This window comes from Anoplopoma fimbria, chromosome 13 (genome assembly GCF_027596085.1).
Source record: "Anoplopoma fimbria isolate UVic2021 breed Golden Eagle Sablefish chromosome 13, Afim_UVic_2022, whole genome shotgun sequence".
In the NCBI taxonomy this organism is placed as follows: domain Eukaryota; kingdom Metazoa; phylum Chordata; class Actinopteri; order Perciformes; family Anoplopomatidae; genus Anoplopoma; species Anoplopoma fimbria.
The window spans coordinates 11,000,613-11,015,841 of NC_072461.1; the positions used below are offsets into that span (position 1 = coordinate 11,000,613).

At 42.0% G+C, this 15,229-nt stretch overlaps 1 protein-coding gene across 2 annotated transcripts; it reads left to right on the forward strand.

Moving 5' to 3' along the window:
• Positions 1-204: 204 nt before the first annotated feature.
• On the forward strand, positions 205-15,199 carry tut7 (terminal uridylyl transferase 7). Of its 2 annotated transcripts, none has more exons than XM_054611147.1 (29): positions 205-285; positions 1,828-2,257; positions 2,414-2,568; positions 3,187-3,303; positions 3,459-3,636; positions 3,773-3,861; positions 4,197-4,248; positions 4,381-4,450; positions 4,591-4,717; positions 4,838-4,957; positions 5,064-5,192; positions 5,609-5,786; positions 6,834-7,519; positions 7,731-7,881; positions 8,450-8,536; positions 8,691-8,791; positions 9,030-9,087; positions 9,347-9,450; positions 9,559-9,648; positions 9,739-9,852; positions 10,823-10,900; positions 11,010-11,187; positions 11,461-11,508; positions 11,594-11,685; positions 12,335-12,450; positions 12,547-12,737; positions 12,988-13,061; positions 13,153-13,216; positions 13,594-15,199. In XM_054611147.1, exons 2-29 carry the CDS (start codon positions 1,846-1,848, stop codon positions 13,650-13,652), a joined length of 3,918 nt encoding a protein of 1,305 aa, XP_054467122.1. In that variant the 5' UTR covers positions 205-285; positions 1,828-1,845; the 3' UTR covers positions 13,653-15,199. The 2 variants fall into 2 exon arrangements, with proteins under 2 accessions (XP_054467122.1, XP_054467123.1); XM_054611148.1 differs by having other exon boundaries at positions 1,828-2,239; positions 13,594-15,198.
• Positions 15,200-15,229: the final 30 nt, after the last annotated feature.

Genomic DNA, 15,229 nt, shown 5'->3' on the forward strand with positions numbered 1-15,229 from the left:
ATCCTCACCTCCAACACTTTTGTTTTTCTCAACTGGCTGCGTTTTAAAACGCTGCCCGGATGCAGTTCGTGATGATGTAACATATATTAAGTAAGTAATCATTGTGACTTTGTGCTCGTTACATCAGTGGGCTCTGGGCTGACTGCGCGGTGGGCGGAGCCTGGTCGCTGACGTCTACAAAACAGAACGCCTACGTCATCGTTCAAACTCCAGAGCAGGACGAGCGATCATGCCAAGTCAGACCTGAACAAGGCTTCCAGTGTGCCCTCTGCACACCTACGAAAGGTATTTCATTGACTTTCAGCATATTTTGCAGACGATTGTCGCTGACATTTGACTGATGGCTGCATTTGACGCAGCTGCAGATTGAACGGCCCGACGAAAAAACTATAAAATAAGCAGCAACGGTAGCTGCTGCTAGCTGGGTAGCTAGCTAACGTTAGCCGTTAGGTTGTCCTAGCTAGTAAGCTAAACAGGAACAGCTAACATAAACGTTAGCTGGTCGGGCGATGTGTTGCAAGTTAGCTAAGCGTTATGCTTGGCGGCTAACGCCAACGTCAGTGTGTAGACGTTAGTGTTGGCCGCACGCGTGGTTGAGGTTAAACGCCGTTTGCTCGAGGAAGAGGAACCAGTAACGTGAGAGGAGAAGCTGGCTGCAGAAGCTAACCAGCTAGCTGACGCAGACACCGTGCAATAACAAGCTGCTGCAGTCCGCTCACGTTAGGTTAGTGAGCTAACGTTGGCCAGGTAGCTCGAGTCGCTGGTTCACACTCCTTTACCGTGCAGTCATGGCACGTTTGTTAGTGGTGGGTTGCTAACGCCGTTGTTAACGGCAGTGTTTCCACGGAGCTCGGGTTCTCCGTTTAGAACTGTCAACGTTCGCAGCCTTTGAAATCCCAATAACGAAAGTGACGGGAGCCGTGGCTTGTGTAACACTGAAAACAACATTTGTTTTTTTGCTAATTTAAAGCTCTAGCTTACATACAATACAACCTAAACACAGCATCGATGAAATATGAGTAAAAGGTAATATATAAGGTTTACAGAAACGACTTGCTTATCACACCAGCAAACAGAGATACAATTGGATTGTGGAGTGATTTACATAAAAGCCTGTTTATAAGAGCGTGTTTTTTGACTGAGGCAGGTGTAAAATCATGAATTACCATCTCTAAATCAGCGTGAAATGAAAATGACTTGATTTATTTGTGCTCCTGAGCTGAAAGAGGCAGGATTGCACAACTCTCTTTACTTAAATCACTGCATCATTTCAGGTTTTTCCCTGGTCATAAAAGCAATATTTGTGGGGGAGGAATTATCAATGGGACTGTTTTTTGATAGACCAAGCCCCATGCAGGATTTTCAAATTTTGACCCAGAACCAAAGTTACAATTACTTGGCCCTTGGGGGATGTCATTGGTGACAGAAATCTCCACTCTGTTTGTGGCCACAGAGTCACAGGAGGCAGACTGATGCTGACTGAATCTGGTTGAAAGTCTGTTAACGGTTAAACTGACTTCCCAAAAGCCCCAAAACTATGTTACACAGGCTTAAAATGAGAACATTTTTCGTCAGTTATCTGTTGGTTCAACTCACTCAAGATCAAATGTATAGCTTTGTCTAATTCAGCTCCAAAGGTGTGCAGCAGTCGGTCCTGTATTACATGATGAACAGGCTGGGAAAGTTGTGAGCAGCCAATGACCGTGTCTGCACAAAGAGAAGGCAACTAAAAACGCAAAGGCAGATGATTCTGTTGCCATACAGTTTGTGTCAAGGAGGTTTTACATGAGGACTTTTTCTATACTAACTGGATATTTCATCTTGCAGTTTTTGCAAAAGTGAACCATGGAAAACTCGGGCAGGCCTTACCGGGCGCGCCAAGGCGGCAGGGATAGGGGAGCAGGAACGGAGAGGGCAGAAAGCTGGAGGACCCAGGACCAGGGTCGAGGACAGAGCTACAGATCGGAGGGAGGTCAGCAGGGCAAGAACCAAGGCGGGCCCTACCGTGCCAGTCCTAAGAAGGGAGGGCTGGGGCCCATGAGCTACTCCCCCGGTGGATTCAGAGGTGGTCACAGCCCCTCGCAGAAGGATGACCCCCGATGGTTCTCAGGTCCTGAGAACAGTGGCGGGCCTCGAGACGATACCTGGAGAGAGCGCCCGCAGCAGCACTGGAGGAGGAGTGCACCGGGAGACGGTCCGAATGAGGACAGGGAGCAGGGGGGGAGAGAGGAAACTGACGGTAATGCTCATAAGTCAGGTAAAGATTTTGTAAAAATCTGACTCTGGGGAAATGAGAGGAATTTTTTTTTAGGATTATCCCCATAAAAAGAAAGCAGAGAGTCACTGTAAGAACTGCCTGATTAACACCACTGAAGCAAGTTTAACGCATATTGACACCTTCTTCTTTCCAAAGGGAGAAGACGGAGAAACCGAAACAAGAATAGAGCTTATGCCGAGGAGAACAGGGGTCCATTGATCGAAGAGTCCACACTCTCAGCCAAAGAGCTGCAAAACCTACGGCAAGCAGAGCGGCGGCTTAACAGAGACGAGATCTTCAGCCTGAAGAAGGTAAGGGCTGTGGATCGAAAACATTTTAATCAGCAAAAAAAAAAAAATATATATATATATATTGTAATCGTTCAAGGCTCTCAAATGTGCTTTTTTATGATCTCATATTGTAGTACATTGAATATTTTTTGGGGTATTTCACCATTGGTCAGACAAAACAAGTATACTTCTATATGACAAGATGCAACTAAAAAATTATCCTCATAAGTCTTGTTTTGTCCACAACTGAAAGGTAGTCAGTTCACTGTCACAGAATAAAATATGCATGTTCAAGGAGCTGGAATTTTGACTTAAAATTACTCCAATAGATTATTAAAATATTTAACAATTAATTGAATAGTTGATAACTCATATATTAATCATTGCAGCTCTAGTCTTGGGGCAAACTTTCACTGTTTCCCAATGTTTTTAAGACCAAATGATTTAATAGTGAAAAAAGTCTGCAGATGAATCATTATGAATATATTCATAGTTGCAGCCCTAATTAGCTTTTTAATGGAGTAAAACCTGATAACGCATTCTTTCTTTAATGATGTACAGCTGAATAAAGAAGATCCATATCAGTTTAATTATTGTAGCTGTTCTCTGATGTCTGTACTTTACTCCTTTTTGTTCCAGAGGTCCCACAGCAACCCCGCTGCCCTTTACACTTGCGCTCTGTGCGACGTCCTGCTGGAGTCTGTGACCGATGCTTACAGACACATCCGAGACAAACGACACAAGAAGAGGGCCAGGGTGAGAAAATTACTTTATTATGCAAATAAACATTTAGCTGATGACATTTAACATTTGTAGACAGACGATGCTGCCATACTGTCAATGTGCTGTTACAGTCTTTTACGCATTGAAAACGGTCTTGAACCCAAATCTGCTTTGTTGGTGTCTAATAGGAGAGGCAAGAGCAGGTGATGCTGACTGAGATCCAGCCTCCCGGCCCGGAGCAGACCGCCGCGGTTAGCGCTGCTCTAGAGGCCGTCGCCCGGGAACACGGGATGAGTGACCAGGATGTGGAGACAAGACAATGCGTTGTCTCGATGATGCAAGACCTCCTTCTGTCCGTCCTGCCTGGTAAGTCACCCGGGGACGAAATATTTGCTTGCTGACGAGATCGTATTGCATTGTTGCAAACAGGCTTTTGTACTTTACATCAGTTCACCATTACGTGTTCTTGCGTTAATGACGTTGCTCCATCTCTCGTCTGTAGAAATCAGGCTCAGGCTTTATGGATCATCTTGCACTAAGTTTGGATTTAAGGATTCTGACGTCAACATTGATATTCTGTATCCACCTCACGTGAGTTTTTTTTTCTTTTTTTTCCTTCTTTTTTTTAACACTGTTTTTAAATGGGTTTTCTCACACACCTCTCAGGGAAAAAATATTCAACATAAATGGCGTTTATTTACAGAAACATTCAGTCTGATGAGGTTCAGGATAATTCATATTGGTGTTTTAATATTCATTCATACTAGTTTGACTTAATGGAGTAGAAAAGGGACGAAAATATTTCCATTGCTATAGTTTATAAGCTTTTAAATGTTTTATTAGACAAACGACATTCATGTGCCCTCTTTTTTTTTTAGTATTTTATTTATGTTTCATAATGACTTTAAAATGGAATGTATTCACAGATGCATCAGCCAGACGTCTTGGTGTTGGTCAAGGAGAGCCTCTCCGTGAGCCGTGAGTCACCTCTCAGTCATTTAACCACAAGATGTGTCCTTGCTAAAACACTTCCACCACAGGAAAATCAGTCATGTGCTGCTGGACTGTCATGGCAGTTTTAAAGTTGACACGTCTTGTTGTTTTCCTCAGCTGTTTTTGTCGAAATGGAAGCTGATTTCCATGCCAGGGTTCCGGTGGTCATCTGCAAAGAGAAACAGAGGTTGGTGTTGTTATTGGACATATTTAAGAATCAAACTGTGATTTATAGAAAGTCTTGGTCGATCATTAATCAAAACATTACGAAACTGACAGAATCTGGGTTTTCTTACCGTTAATGAAAACCGTTACTTTTCTCAACAGCGGCCTGGTGTGCAAAGTGAGCGCCGGGAATGAAAATGCGTTCCAGACCACCTCCTATCTCTCTGCTCTGTCCAGTCAGGAGCCTCTTCTCCTCCCGCTGGTTTTGGCTCTCAGACACTGGGCTCGGGTAGGTTTCCAGTTGAGACCCTGTTGCTCACATTAGCCAGGGACTCCCTACATTTGTTTGTGTTTTTTACGGTAAAACGTATTTGTTTTCAACACTTCTTCTTCCTGCTCCCCGGTTTAGCTCAGCAAGATCGACCGCGCAGAGGAAGGCGGGCTGCCGCAGTATGTCTTCGCCCTGATGGTCATCTTCTTCTTACAGCAGCGCAAAGAGTCCCTCTTGCCTGCCTACCTGAAACAAGAGGTGTGCGGTTTCTCTTCACTTTGAACCTGGAAAATACAGTATACGGCGTTCATTTCAGCATTGATCCGAGGATAAAACTAATCCGATTTATCTGATTGTCTTTCAGATTAAGCTGTTTTCACTCAGCAGGCTGTCAGACTTCAATCTCACACATACAGAGGACGGACACGTACACTGGGCCTACACCCCTCCCTCCAAAGAACAGCCAGCAGAGGGCTCCTGTATAAAGGGAAAGGTAGTCATGAATACACTAATGTCGTTTTATTATCTGAGAAGAGTGTGTTAGTTTCTCTTTTTTGGCAGTTTTCTTCTTTTTTTTTTTTTTTTTTAGATATATGTGCTTTTTCTAGATTAGACGCTTTCATTTTGTCAGAGTTCCTCTATTTATCTGTTCTAGCTCTCAAATTACATGAGAAGGCAACCATAACACAGAAAATATTTAATGGAGATAAAAATGGTTGTGTTGCTTAATCAGGGAAAAAGGAAATTGTTGTGTAAGAAAAAATCCTTAAAGAAATAATCTGGGGACTAATCTGTTTGCTTTTGGAAACTAGTTGTGGTTTAGTAGAGGAGCTGAGGCATACTTAATGTCTTTTTAATCCATTGTCTTACTAGCAGCTGAATGTTTGTGCTGTCTGTGTTTCCTCGCAGGTTCCTCTGGTGTTTCAGAGCCCTCACCTGCCTGTGGAAGTTGGGCTCCTCTGGGTGGAGATGCTCCGCTTCTACGCGCTGGAATTCAACTTGGCTGACAACGTCATCAGTGTACGGACCACTGCCGTCCTCTCCCGGGAGATGAAGGACTGGCCAAAGAAACGCATTGCTGTGGAGGGTCAGACACTCTCATTTACTGCTCTGATATGGAAGGTTTATGCTTTTGGCATGCTGGGAAAATCTCTAGTGGATCAGTGTTGACATAAACAAGCAGCAATGAAATGGAATGCCACTTGTGTAATCCATGTTCCGAGTTTGAATTTATCCGAGATAGATGTGTGACTCTTAAACGGCCTCACAATGACCGTTTGAATACACAACGTTTCTCAATGCATCGCATCCTCAATTTTCTAGCTGCAGCACATCAATTAGAACAAGCAGTCAGAGAAATCTGAACTCCATTTTATTTTTAGGCGGTGCTATCAAACATCAGACTGCAACACTGTCTGATACAAAGGGCTGCATCTTTTCAATACCAGTATCTGAGTGAGCCACCTCAGTATATATGCATTACAAAAATAAACATGAATCCTCCTGCAGTGCATTACAATTTGTCTAGTTTTTTTTCATAGTGCCTCTTAGACAGGGCACTTCCTGAATACCTATTGCGATTTATACTGCATGAATTAGCCTGGCGGCTAGCAGACATTTCCTTGAACGCACTTAATCTCCCACCAGAACCACACTGCTGAATATCAGTCTGGATGAATGTTTTTTTTCAGCCAAACGTTGTTGAATCAGATCAGCTAACATTGATGGAGAGCAAACAAGTTAGCGGGCTGCAGAGTGTTTGATTGCCGTCTCTGTGCTCTGTCCACACGGAGTCTGTGTGAATAAGCTCCGCCCTTGGTGAAACGCAGAGGAGAGGAACAAGTGCGACAGCAAAAAAATAACGCATTAAAGTGTCACACCAAGCTGAAACCAAACTCCCTATCGTGGTCTGTCACTGCATCAGGATGCATCTTAGAATGGAGACATTCCACACCTCTAATCCCAGCCAGTAGTGGACATGATAATACTGTTTGTGTAGGGTTTGGGGATTTTGATGAATCCAAATGCCTTCGATATGTCTTTTTAAATAATAAACATAATCTACATTTTTGTAAATAGACATGTACAGATCTACTCTGACACGATTTAACTCCAAGTAATGTCTCTCTTTCAGACCCATTCGCTGTGAAGAGAAATGTGGCCCGCACCCTGAACAGCCAGCAAATGTACGAGTACATCCTCCACTGTCTCAAAACCACATACAAGTACTTTGCACTGCCACTCAACTCGCCAGCCGCCGGTCACAAGACCAAGGCACAGCGCGGACCTGTCCAAGGGGCGAACGCCGAGGCTCCCAACGAAGAGATCGCCTCCTCGTTAAGTCAACTCAGTGTCCAGTCACAGCGTGGAGGCCAACCTAAAGCTGTCGAAAACGGTCCTGAAGACTCTGATTGCATTATCGAGGAAGAGGAGGAAGTCGAAGAGTACAGCGACTCGGACGAGGAGCGAGAGAAGGAAAAAGCGGACCCAGGCAAGAGCAGCCTCTCCGAGGATGAGGAGGACGAGGACGTCGACGGGCACAACAGGCAACACCTGGACAGCTTGACCACGGAGGATGATGACATTTTCCTGGTGGATGAGATCTCCGGGGAGGAGCTCCTGTCTGACGAGGAGGGTCCAGATTTTGACACACCTGGTTCGATGGATGAGGAGGTGGATGGGGAGGAGGTGGAGTTGGCACCTGTGAGTCTCTCGCCTTCACATTTAGAGGATACAATTAAGGACAAGAGCCCAGAAAATAAAAACCAACAGAAGACACGGTCTTATGAGTTCACGAGTAAAGCTTTCACCAGAGGAAAGGTAAGCGTACCCTCGTGTGTGTTTTCACTTTACTTAATCTTAATATTTTACAAAACGAATAACAAGTGTCAAACTTGGGTGAACAATTTGAAACATTTGGGTTTTAATAATTTGGGTTGTAGGACGACCACAAGTTAAATTAGACAAGAGACTGTGGTAAATGAGACTGTGTGCATCATCTGTGTCTAAACCCCTTTTGGATCTCTCTTAGTCACACATGGTCGTGTGCAGCTTGTGCAAGCGAGATGGCCATCTGAAGAAAGACTGTCCGGAGGATTTCAAGAAAGTGCAGCTGGACCCTTTGCCCCCGATAACGCCAGACTTCCTCTCTGTCCTCGACAAAGTCTGTGAGCAGTGCTACAGTGAGTATTATGTGGTCATGTGTGTATTTAGAGATGATCAAGTTATCCTGCTAACATTACATTTATAGAATGTAAAAAAAAAAAAAGTAAATTCATATTTTTATTTTTAAACAGAGATGGTTTAAATAAAAAAAGAAACGTATGTAAAATGTTTTGAGTGTTCAAAGTGTAATTCAGCAACATTGTTAATTACACAGCCTTGTAGTTAATTGCTCGTTTCAGCTTAATGAAGGCCACCTGTTCGTTAGCAGGTGTGAATTTATGAGTAAACATATGGAACTTCAAATCCTGCTGTCAAAACGGTGGAATTACAACTTCCTGGTCCGTCACAAGATGCAGTTGGGCCCAAAAAGATATTTTCCCAAATACTTAATACTATTTTTGACACCTGTTGTTTATATGTGGACGTCTCTTACCAATGACACCTTCTCCAGTCAGCCTCACGTTCACCACTATTGTGGTGTAATAAGATGGAGAAAAATCAGCTGTCATTACAGATGAAATTAAATTATTTAAAATAAAGTGTATGACTTTGGGTCAGGTCTGATGAGGTTTGTTTCCTTCTCAGCTGACTTTGCCCCAGATGAACTGGAAGTGGGTGTAAGAGAGCACATCCTTCAAGACCTGGAGGTCTTCGTCAGACGACAGTTTGCTGGTAAAGTAAACCACTGTCCTTAAGGATCTTAAGGGTTTCAAACTTAAACTAGTATGATGATGAGTGACACTGTATTTTATTGACTCGCCCATCAACCACGTAGATGTCAGAGCATGAACGTTTAAATGAACATATATTGTTTTTTGATGGACAGGAGCTCAGCTGCAGCTGTTTGGATCATCCAAAAATGGCTTTGGGTTCAGACAGAGTGACCTAGACATCTGCATGGTGCTGGAGGGGCAGGAGACCATGGAAGTAAGTTATCGTTTGAATTTATTGCAAGGACTGAGATGTCATTTTTGTAGGAAATTTTTAAATTAAGATTATTGATAGGAATAGTAAAGACAAGTTTTATTGGTACTCTGCTCCAATCCTTGAGGATTAAATGAAATGATGCGGCATTTGTAGTCATGGTAATAGCGGTTTGTCGGCGCGATTCATTGTTAATCCCAAATCCATAAAATGCAACTCTGTTTGTGAATTTCTTCCACAGGATGTTGACTGCATCAGCATCATTGAAAGTTTGGCGAGAATGCTGAGGAAACACCCAGGTTAGTAATTAACCAGGCAGCACCATCTCTGAGGTTCAAGATCACAATCTGTGCATCGTAGAACACTTTCAGACAGTGACTCACAGGAGGGTGCTAATGTTTCTTAAGTAATAAAAGTATCCCAGCTTGCAGCCATTCCATTTGTTTCCTTTATCAAATACGTTTGTTCCATAATTCCTTTTTAAAGTAAAGGTATATAAGACACAATATGTCAATGCATTCTTTTAAACCTGTTTCCACATCTGCACCCCGTCACCAGGTCTGAAGAACATCCTGCCCATCACTACAGCAAAAGTACCGATTGTGAAGTTCTACCACGTTCGCACCGGCCTGGAGGGAGACATTAGCCTCTACAACACTCTGGTAGGGCTCTCTCTCCCTCTCTGTTGGTTTTCTGTGTCATTTGGTCTCTTTTGCTATTGACTTACTAATCATACTGTCATGATCTACAACCCTTTTTTTCTTCTTTAGGCCCTGCACAACACACATCTGCTCGCTTTGTACGCCACCATTGACAGGAGAGTGAAGATCCTCTGTTACGTCATGAAGGTTTTTGCCAAGGTGAGCGGGCTTAAGACACTCGAGGAGTAATATGATATTATTATGTTGTGTTACAGTATTGCCATCATATTTGTTTTTGTCCCATTACAGATGTGTGACATTGGGGACGCTTCCCGTGGCAGCCTCTCGTCCTATGCCTACACCCTCATGGTGCTGTTCTTTCTCCAGCAGAGAGACCCACCAGTTATCCCTGTGCTGCAAGAGGTACTAATTAAATGTTTGTTAAAAGTTAGATAGCATAGTACCAACACTTGAAAGGTATTCCAATACCCTGCTGTTAAGAACAGTACAATAGCCCATTTTATTGGTATGGGTAATTTAAGACTGAGTGTTGTAATAAGAGCCTAAACTATTTCCTTTCCTGGTTGAGTTGATGTGCAAAAGCCCACAAGTTGAGAAGTGTAAAAATATATTCTGTTCACTATAAAACCGTGGTGGTAAAAATAGACTTTGGCGGTCAACCACAGCCTGTTGTTTTTTTTTTTTTTTTTAATGGGAAACACTTTCCTGTAATTCAGCAAACACATAATCCACCAAAGAGCATTTACTAAATTGAATTACAGTTACTGTGGAGTCCTCCAGCATCTCCCTCATTAGCTTCCCGAAGAACTTCATTTCAATATATGCCATTTTTGCGGGGGTTTTCATCAGATTACGGCATACCATGTGCAATTTTTTAATACATTTTAAATTATATTTATTAATTAGAAATTTTAGTTTCATGTTCTGTCATCTATTATTACTTTTCCTGATGTTTTATGTTTTTTTTTTTTGCCCTAGTATCGCTTCATTATCGGTATCGACATATGTAGGCAGTCTACATTACAGAAGTCACAGTTTTGATATTGTGATAACAATAGTTCAAACTTATTAAATTAAACTATCTCACACTATGTTTTATCTCTCCTGTCTGAACAGGTTTAAATATGTAAAAACAAACTTAAATTGACCTTACAGAAACTCTTTGTTTGGGCCCACCCAATAAAAAACCCAACAGTATTTACTCTTTTATTTATAATGTATTTTTTTTTTATTATTTTTTTTATTTTTTTTTTTATGATTTTGATATTTTAAATTCCAAACACCACCAGATTGTGGGCCTTTTCAGGGCTATAGAGAGGAAATGATTACCCTATTGCTAAGAATCTGCATTTTTTTTCAACTTTTTGTGCAGATTTACGATGGAAAGAAGAAGCCCGAGGTGCTAGTTGATGGCTGGAATGTGTACTTCTTTGACGATTTAAAAGCACTTGTGAGTAATATCTATTGTTGAAATATTCTCTGAGTGACATTTTTGATGAACATGCGTGTCTTGCTGTGTGTTTTAATAACACCTCAATCTGTTCTTCCTCCGCCTGCAGCCCAGTCGCTGGCCACAGTACGGGAAGAACAAGGAGACGGTGGGGGAGCTGTGGCTCGGCCTGCTCCGCTTTTACACCGAGGACTTTGACTTCAGAGAGCATGTCATCTGTCTCCGTCAGCACGGCCGCCTCACCACCTTCAACAAGCAGTGGACGTCCAAATACATTGTCATTGAAGGTCAGATTGTTTGACAAACTCTGGGACCAGTCCTCTGAGATAAACGGATTGGATTATTGTGTCCTAGTTTAAACTTCTCCTCCAACACAGGCTGTTGATGTTTTTGTTTTGGCACTTTGGGAAATGTTGTATCATGCTGCGCTTTATCCAGTTTATATAATTCTTGTCACTGTTAATGATAACAATTGTAAGATTGTTTTCTGAATGTAAATTATTGTGTTTTTTTTCTTTTTTTTAAATATTTTTTCTTTCTCTTAATTTTTCACATTCCAGATCCATTCGACCTGAATCATAATCTCGGTGCTGGTCTGTCCAGGAAAAGTAAGTTAACATCCTTTTTACGTCTTCTGTTGTCTTGTCCTTGGTGTCTTTTCTAAAATATGTTCTTCTTTTGTCATCGAAACAGTGACTAACTTCATCATGAAGGCTTTCATCAACGGCAGGACAGTGTTTGGCTCACCAGTCAAAGCCTTTCCTCCCGCGTACCCCTCTCAGATGGTGAGTGTTTGCTGTCTTAACGCCACGTTTCCATATTGTAGTGCCATTAAATCCATTAACCTGAATCAGCTGTGTCAGCTCAGTTCATGAAAGTTAATCATAAACTTTAAGTTGTCTAGAAAAATGTCAGCATACGGTTGTACGAGTTGCTCCACTCTCTCGTGTCACTTCTGGTTGCCAAAAACCAAGATGACGACGTTGAAATGATAAACTTGAGGTGTCAAACCAATGTGTGACATCATGGTTAATGCGTCCACTTTTAATATACAGTCTATGTTAATTAACTAGAACTGTGCTGTCGGTTGCACGTTAATTAGCCCAGTTCCTGCATTCCTTTATCGGCTTTCTGTGAAATTCCAACTCGCATTCCTCGAGTCTCAGCCTTTTATTTATCGCCCGCTCCAAGTGCAAAACAAATAGTTGTTGTTGCTTTGCTGTTTCAGCCCCATACCTCTAGAAAAATATTCCCCAAACCATCAGATTTGCTTATTCTTTAGGCTGATTAAGTTTAATTTTAGCTGTCTTTTTGGTGTCATTTAAAAAAATATATTTTTTTTTCTTGTGGGAAACTTCTAGTAATCATATGTTGTTTTAAAAAGTTACTTAAATGATCTAAGCATTAAAGTTGTGGTTTGTCTTCATGTCCCAGGAGTATTTCTTTGATCCTGAAGTCCTCACCGAGGGAGAGGTGGCTCCTAATGACCGCTGCTGCCGCATCTGTGGCAAGATCGGCCACTTCATGAAAGACTGCCCCATGCGTAAGAAGTAGGTACAAATCCCAATACGTCACTACGTTTATAAACGTCGCGTGTCAAGCCATGCTTTTGCATTATACTGTGGATGATTTATTTCCCCCCCCAGGTCCAGACACAGAAGGGACTCTGAGAAGAGGCCGGAGCATCTGCGAGAGACGGCAGAGGACGGCAGGGACCAGGGCAGACACAGGAGCGAGCACTGGAGGAAAAGGGAGTCAATGGAGGTGCGCTGCTGCTTCCTTTGTGGATCAAGTACCCACATCAAGAGGGACTGTCAGCTGTACAGAAGCCCTGCAGGTACACGCACACACAGACACACACACACACACACACACACAGGGTTTCTTCTGTTTTGTTTTTACCTTGCATTGTTAAGCCCCTCTGAAAGATATTTATTTTAACTCCCTAGTAGAACAGACTGTTTTACTTTCCTTTGCAATCTATTGCATTAACAAAATGAAGTACAAGAAGTTATTATGCATCGATGTTCATAAAGATTAAAAGGCTGAAACTGACCTCTGCCCTATTTTTGTTTGTCATTTGACAGGTAACATGAGAATGGACGGCTTCGCTTCCACCTCTTCAGCTCACGTTAGGAATTTGAGAGAAAAAGAGCGACAGGTATGATCTTAATTTTCTGATGGTAAAAAGGTATTTTAAAATAATAATTTCCATTGGTCGATGGCTTATGTACACCTGTTCCTTTTTTCAGGGTTCACCTATACGAGAAGAGAAGAAGAGAAAGCCACAAAATGTGATATTAAGTCCACAAGCAGGTATGTAAATTCACAAATAAGGTTCCTTAGGACAGTACCTAATTGTCCGTGTCATTGTAAATATGTCTATAATTATAGGAATATTTTTCTTCGGTCAATTATTTTCGACTCGGGGCTGGTGAGGAGAGAGAGTGAGAGCGAGAAATGTTTACTTCAGGTTCATCCGTCCTTCTCTGGAGTCCGGATTGCACACTTGCTGACATTTGTGCTAAAGTTTAGCATTTTGCTCCTGTTTTCTGTTTTCTCTATAATCCAAAAAACATATATTCTGCGAGTGATCGTACTTGTAACCTGAGTAGTTTTTGTTTTTGCAGTTGCATGCCGGTTAAAAATCTGTTTGAATGAATGTTGACAATTGCATTCTGGTTTTGTTTCAGGGAGTTTGGCCAGCCGAAACGTGGGTCGCTCTGGTCACAGGAAGAGCCCGGTGGAATGAGCAGCGGCAGCCGGGGATACACAAACCACGTGGTTCTACTCTTGTCCAGGCAGACAGCGACCCAAAGTCCAGAAACCATTGAGTCTGAATGGGACTGTTGGGCCAATGGGAGCCTGTTAAAAGCCAAAGCCAGGACGCCTTGACTTGAAGCCAAATAGGGCCTTTTTATGTGTGTGTGTTTCTCCTTCCCCCCCCTTTAAAGCTCTCCTCCTCAGAGGAGCTTTTTAAAGCTTTCATTTTAACAAAATAAGCCATTTTGCATGCACCTCATGTCTTTGTTTACCTACACTGCCAGTCAAGTTTTCTTTTTATACGTTTCAAACAATGGCATCACAGATTCAGTGTGAAATCTCTTAAATTAGAAAATGTAAGTAATCGAGGAGTGTCTTTCACGTGAGAGTCAGTCTTTTGCAGACGACAAACTATATTTGTATGGTATAGTCTGTTCTCTGGACCATCTGAAATTAAACCAAGAAGCCACTTATTGGTTCACACTTTTAAGGATCAATTTTCCTGTTATGTTCCCTTTAGTGTTAACAAAAAAAAGACCATAGAAGTTGTTCATAAACATTTGAATGGCAGTGTACTCAATGGCCCAGATCTTTTTTTTTTTTAAACAAATTTATTTTTAATCCAGTTTTATTTGTCCTCCGCACTGACGTCCGTCTGTCTTCAGCATCGAGAGCAGCTCTTCCAACAGTATGTCTCTGTTAGAGAAACACCACCATGTAGATATATTTTTATTTTCAGGATCGTAGTTTTATGTTTTTGAACCCCCCCCCCCCCCCCCCCTTTCATAGATAACATGCCCTTCAACTGCCTGTTTGTGAACAGAAGAGCAGTGAAACCGTACTTCCTCTGCTAACCCGTATGTGTCTCCACACACGCTAGGAAGTGTTCTGCCTTTAGTGGGAGAACATATAGTTGATAGTTTGATAAGAGAGTTTCATGCTTACTCCGTGGTAAGGCTTTTTAAAAAAAAAAAAAAAAAAAAAAAAAAAAAAAAAACACACAACAATTTACTGGTCCAGCTGACGGTGTACTCCACTGCAAACACTGTGCTCACTTACTCCTAAACTAGAGGTCATCTCAGTTTGTTCGGTGAAGAGATAAATGTATTTATTTGCCACAAAAGGCTTCATTTTGTTGTAATGGTGCCACAGATTGGTAGCTGCACTGTGCGAGGGCAAACGCTCTTCGATTATGACGCTGCTAGTTAACGTCTCAATGACCTGCTTCTCATTCAACCGCGAAGATGGACTGTGTGGCTTTTGTCGTCGCCCCAATATGGCTAACTTTTATTCAAAGAAACGTGCCGTTGACCGTATTGTAATCAAATTTCTCATTTTAAAAGTTTCCTTGGTCAGACTCAAATGGGAGGTTTAGTTTGTTATTGAGGAACCCCTCCCCCCCTTTGCCAGGAGCAGTTGGCTTGCAATCCACTTTGTGTCACAAAGAATTCATTAAAAATAAATCAAATCCCATTGTGCAATATTTCCTTGAACTTTTTTTTTTTTTTTCCCAAAACATTGTGTTTATTGATATCTTGACTGTTGTGCATTTATAAAACAGAGTGA

Coding starts and splice junctions, on each gene's coding strand:
- tut7 (XM_054611147.1), top strand. CDS start 1,846: ATGGAAAACTCGGGCAGGCCTTACCGGGCGCGCCAAGGCGGCAGGGAT. Junction 2,569..3,186: donor AGATCTTCAGCCTGAAGAAG/GTAAGGGCTGTG, acceptor TTTTTGTTCCAG/AGGTCCCACAGCAACCCCGC. Junction 9,649..9,738: donor TCATGAAGGTTTTTGCCAAG/GTGAGCGGGCTT, acceptor GTCCCATTACAG/ATGTGTGACATTGGGGACGC.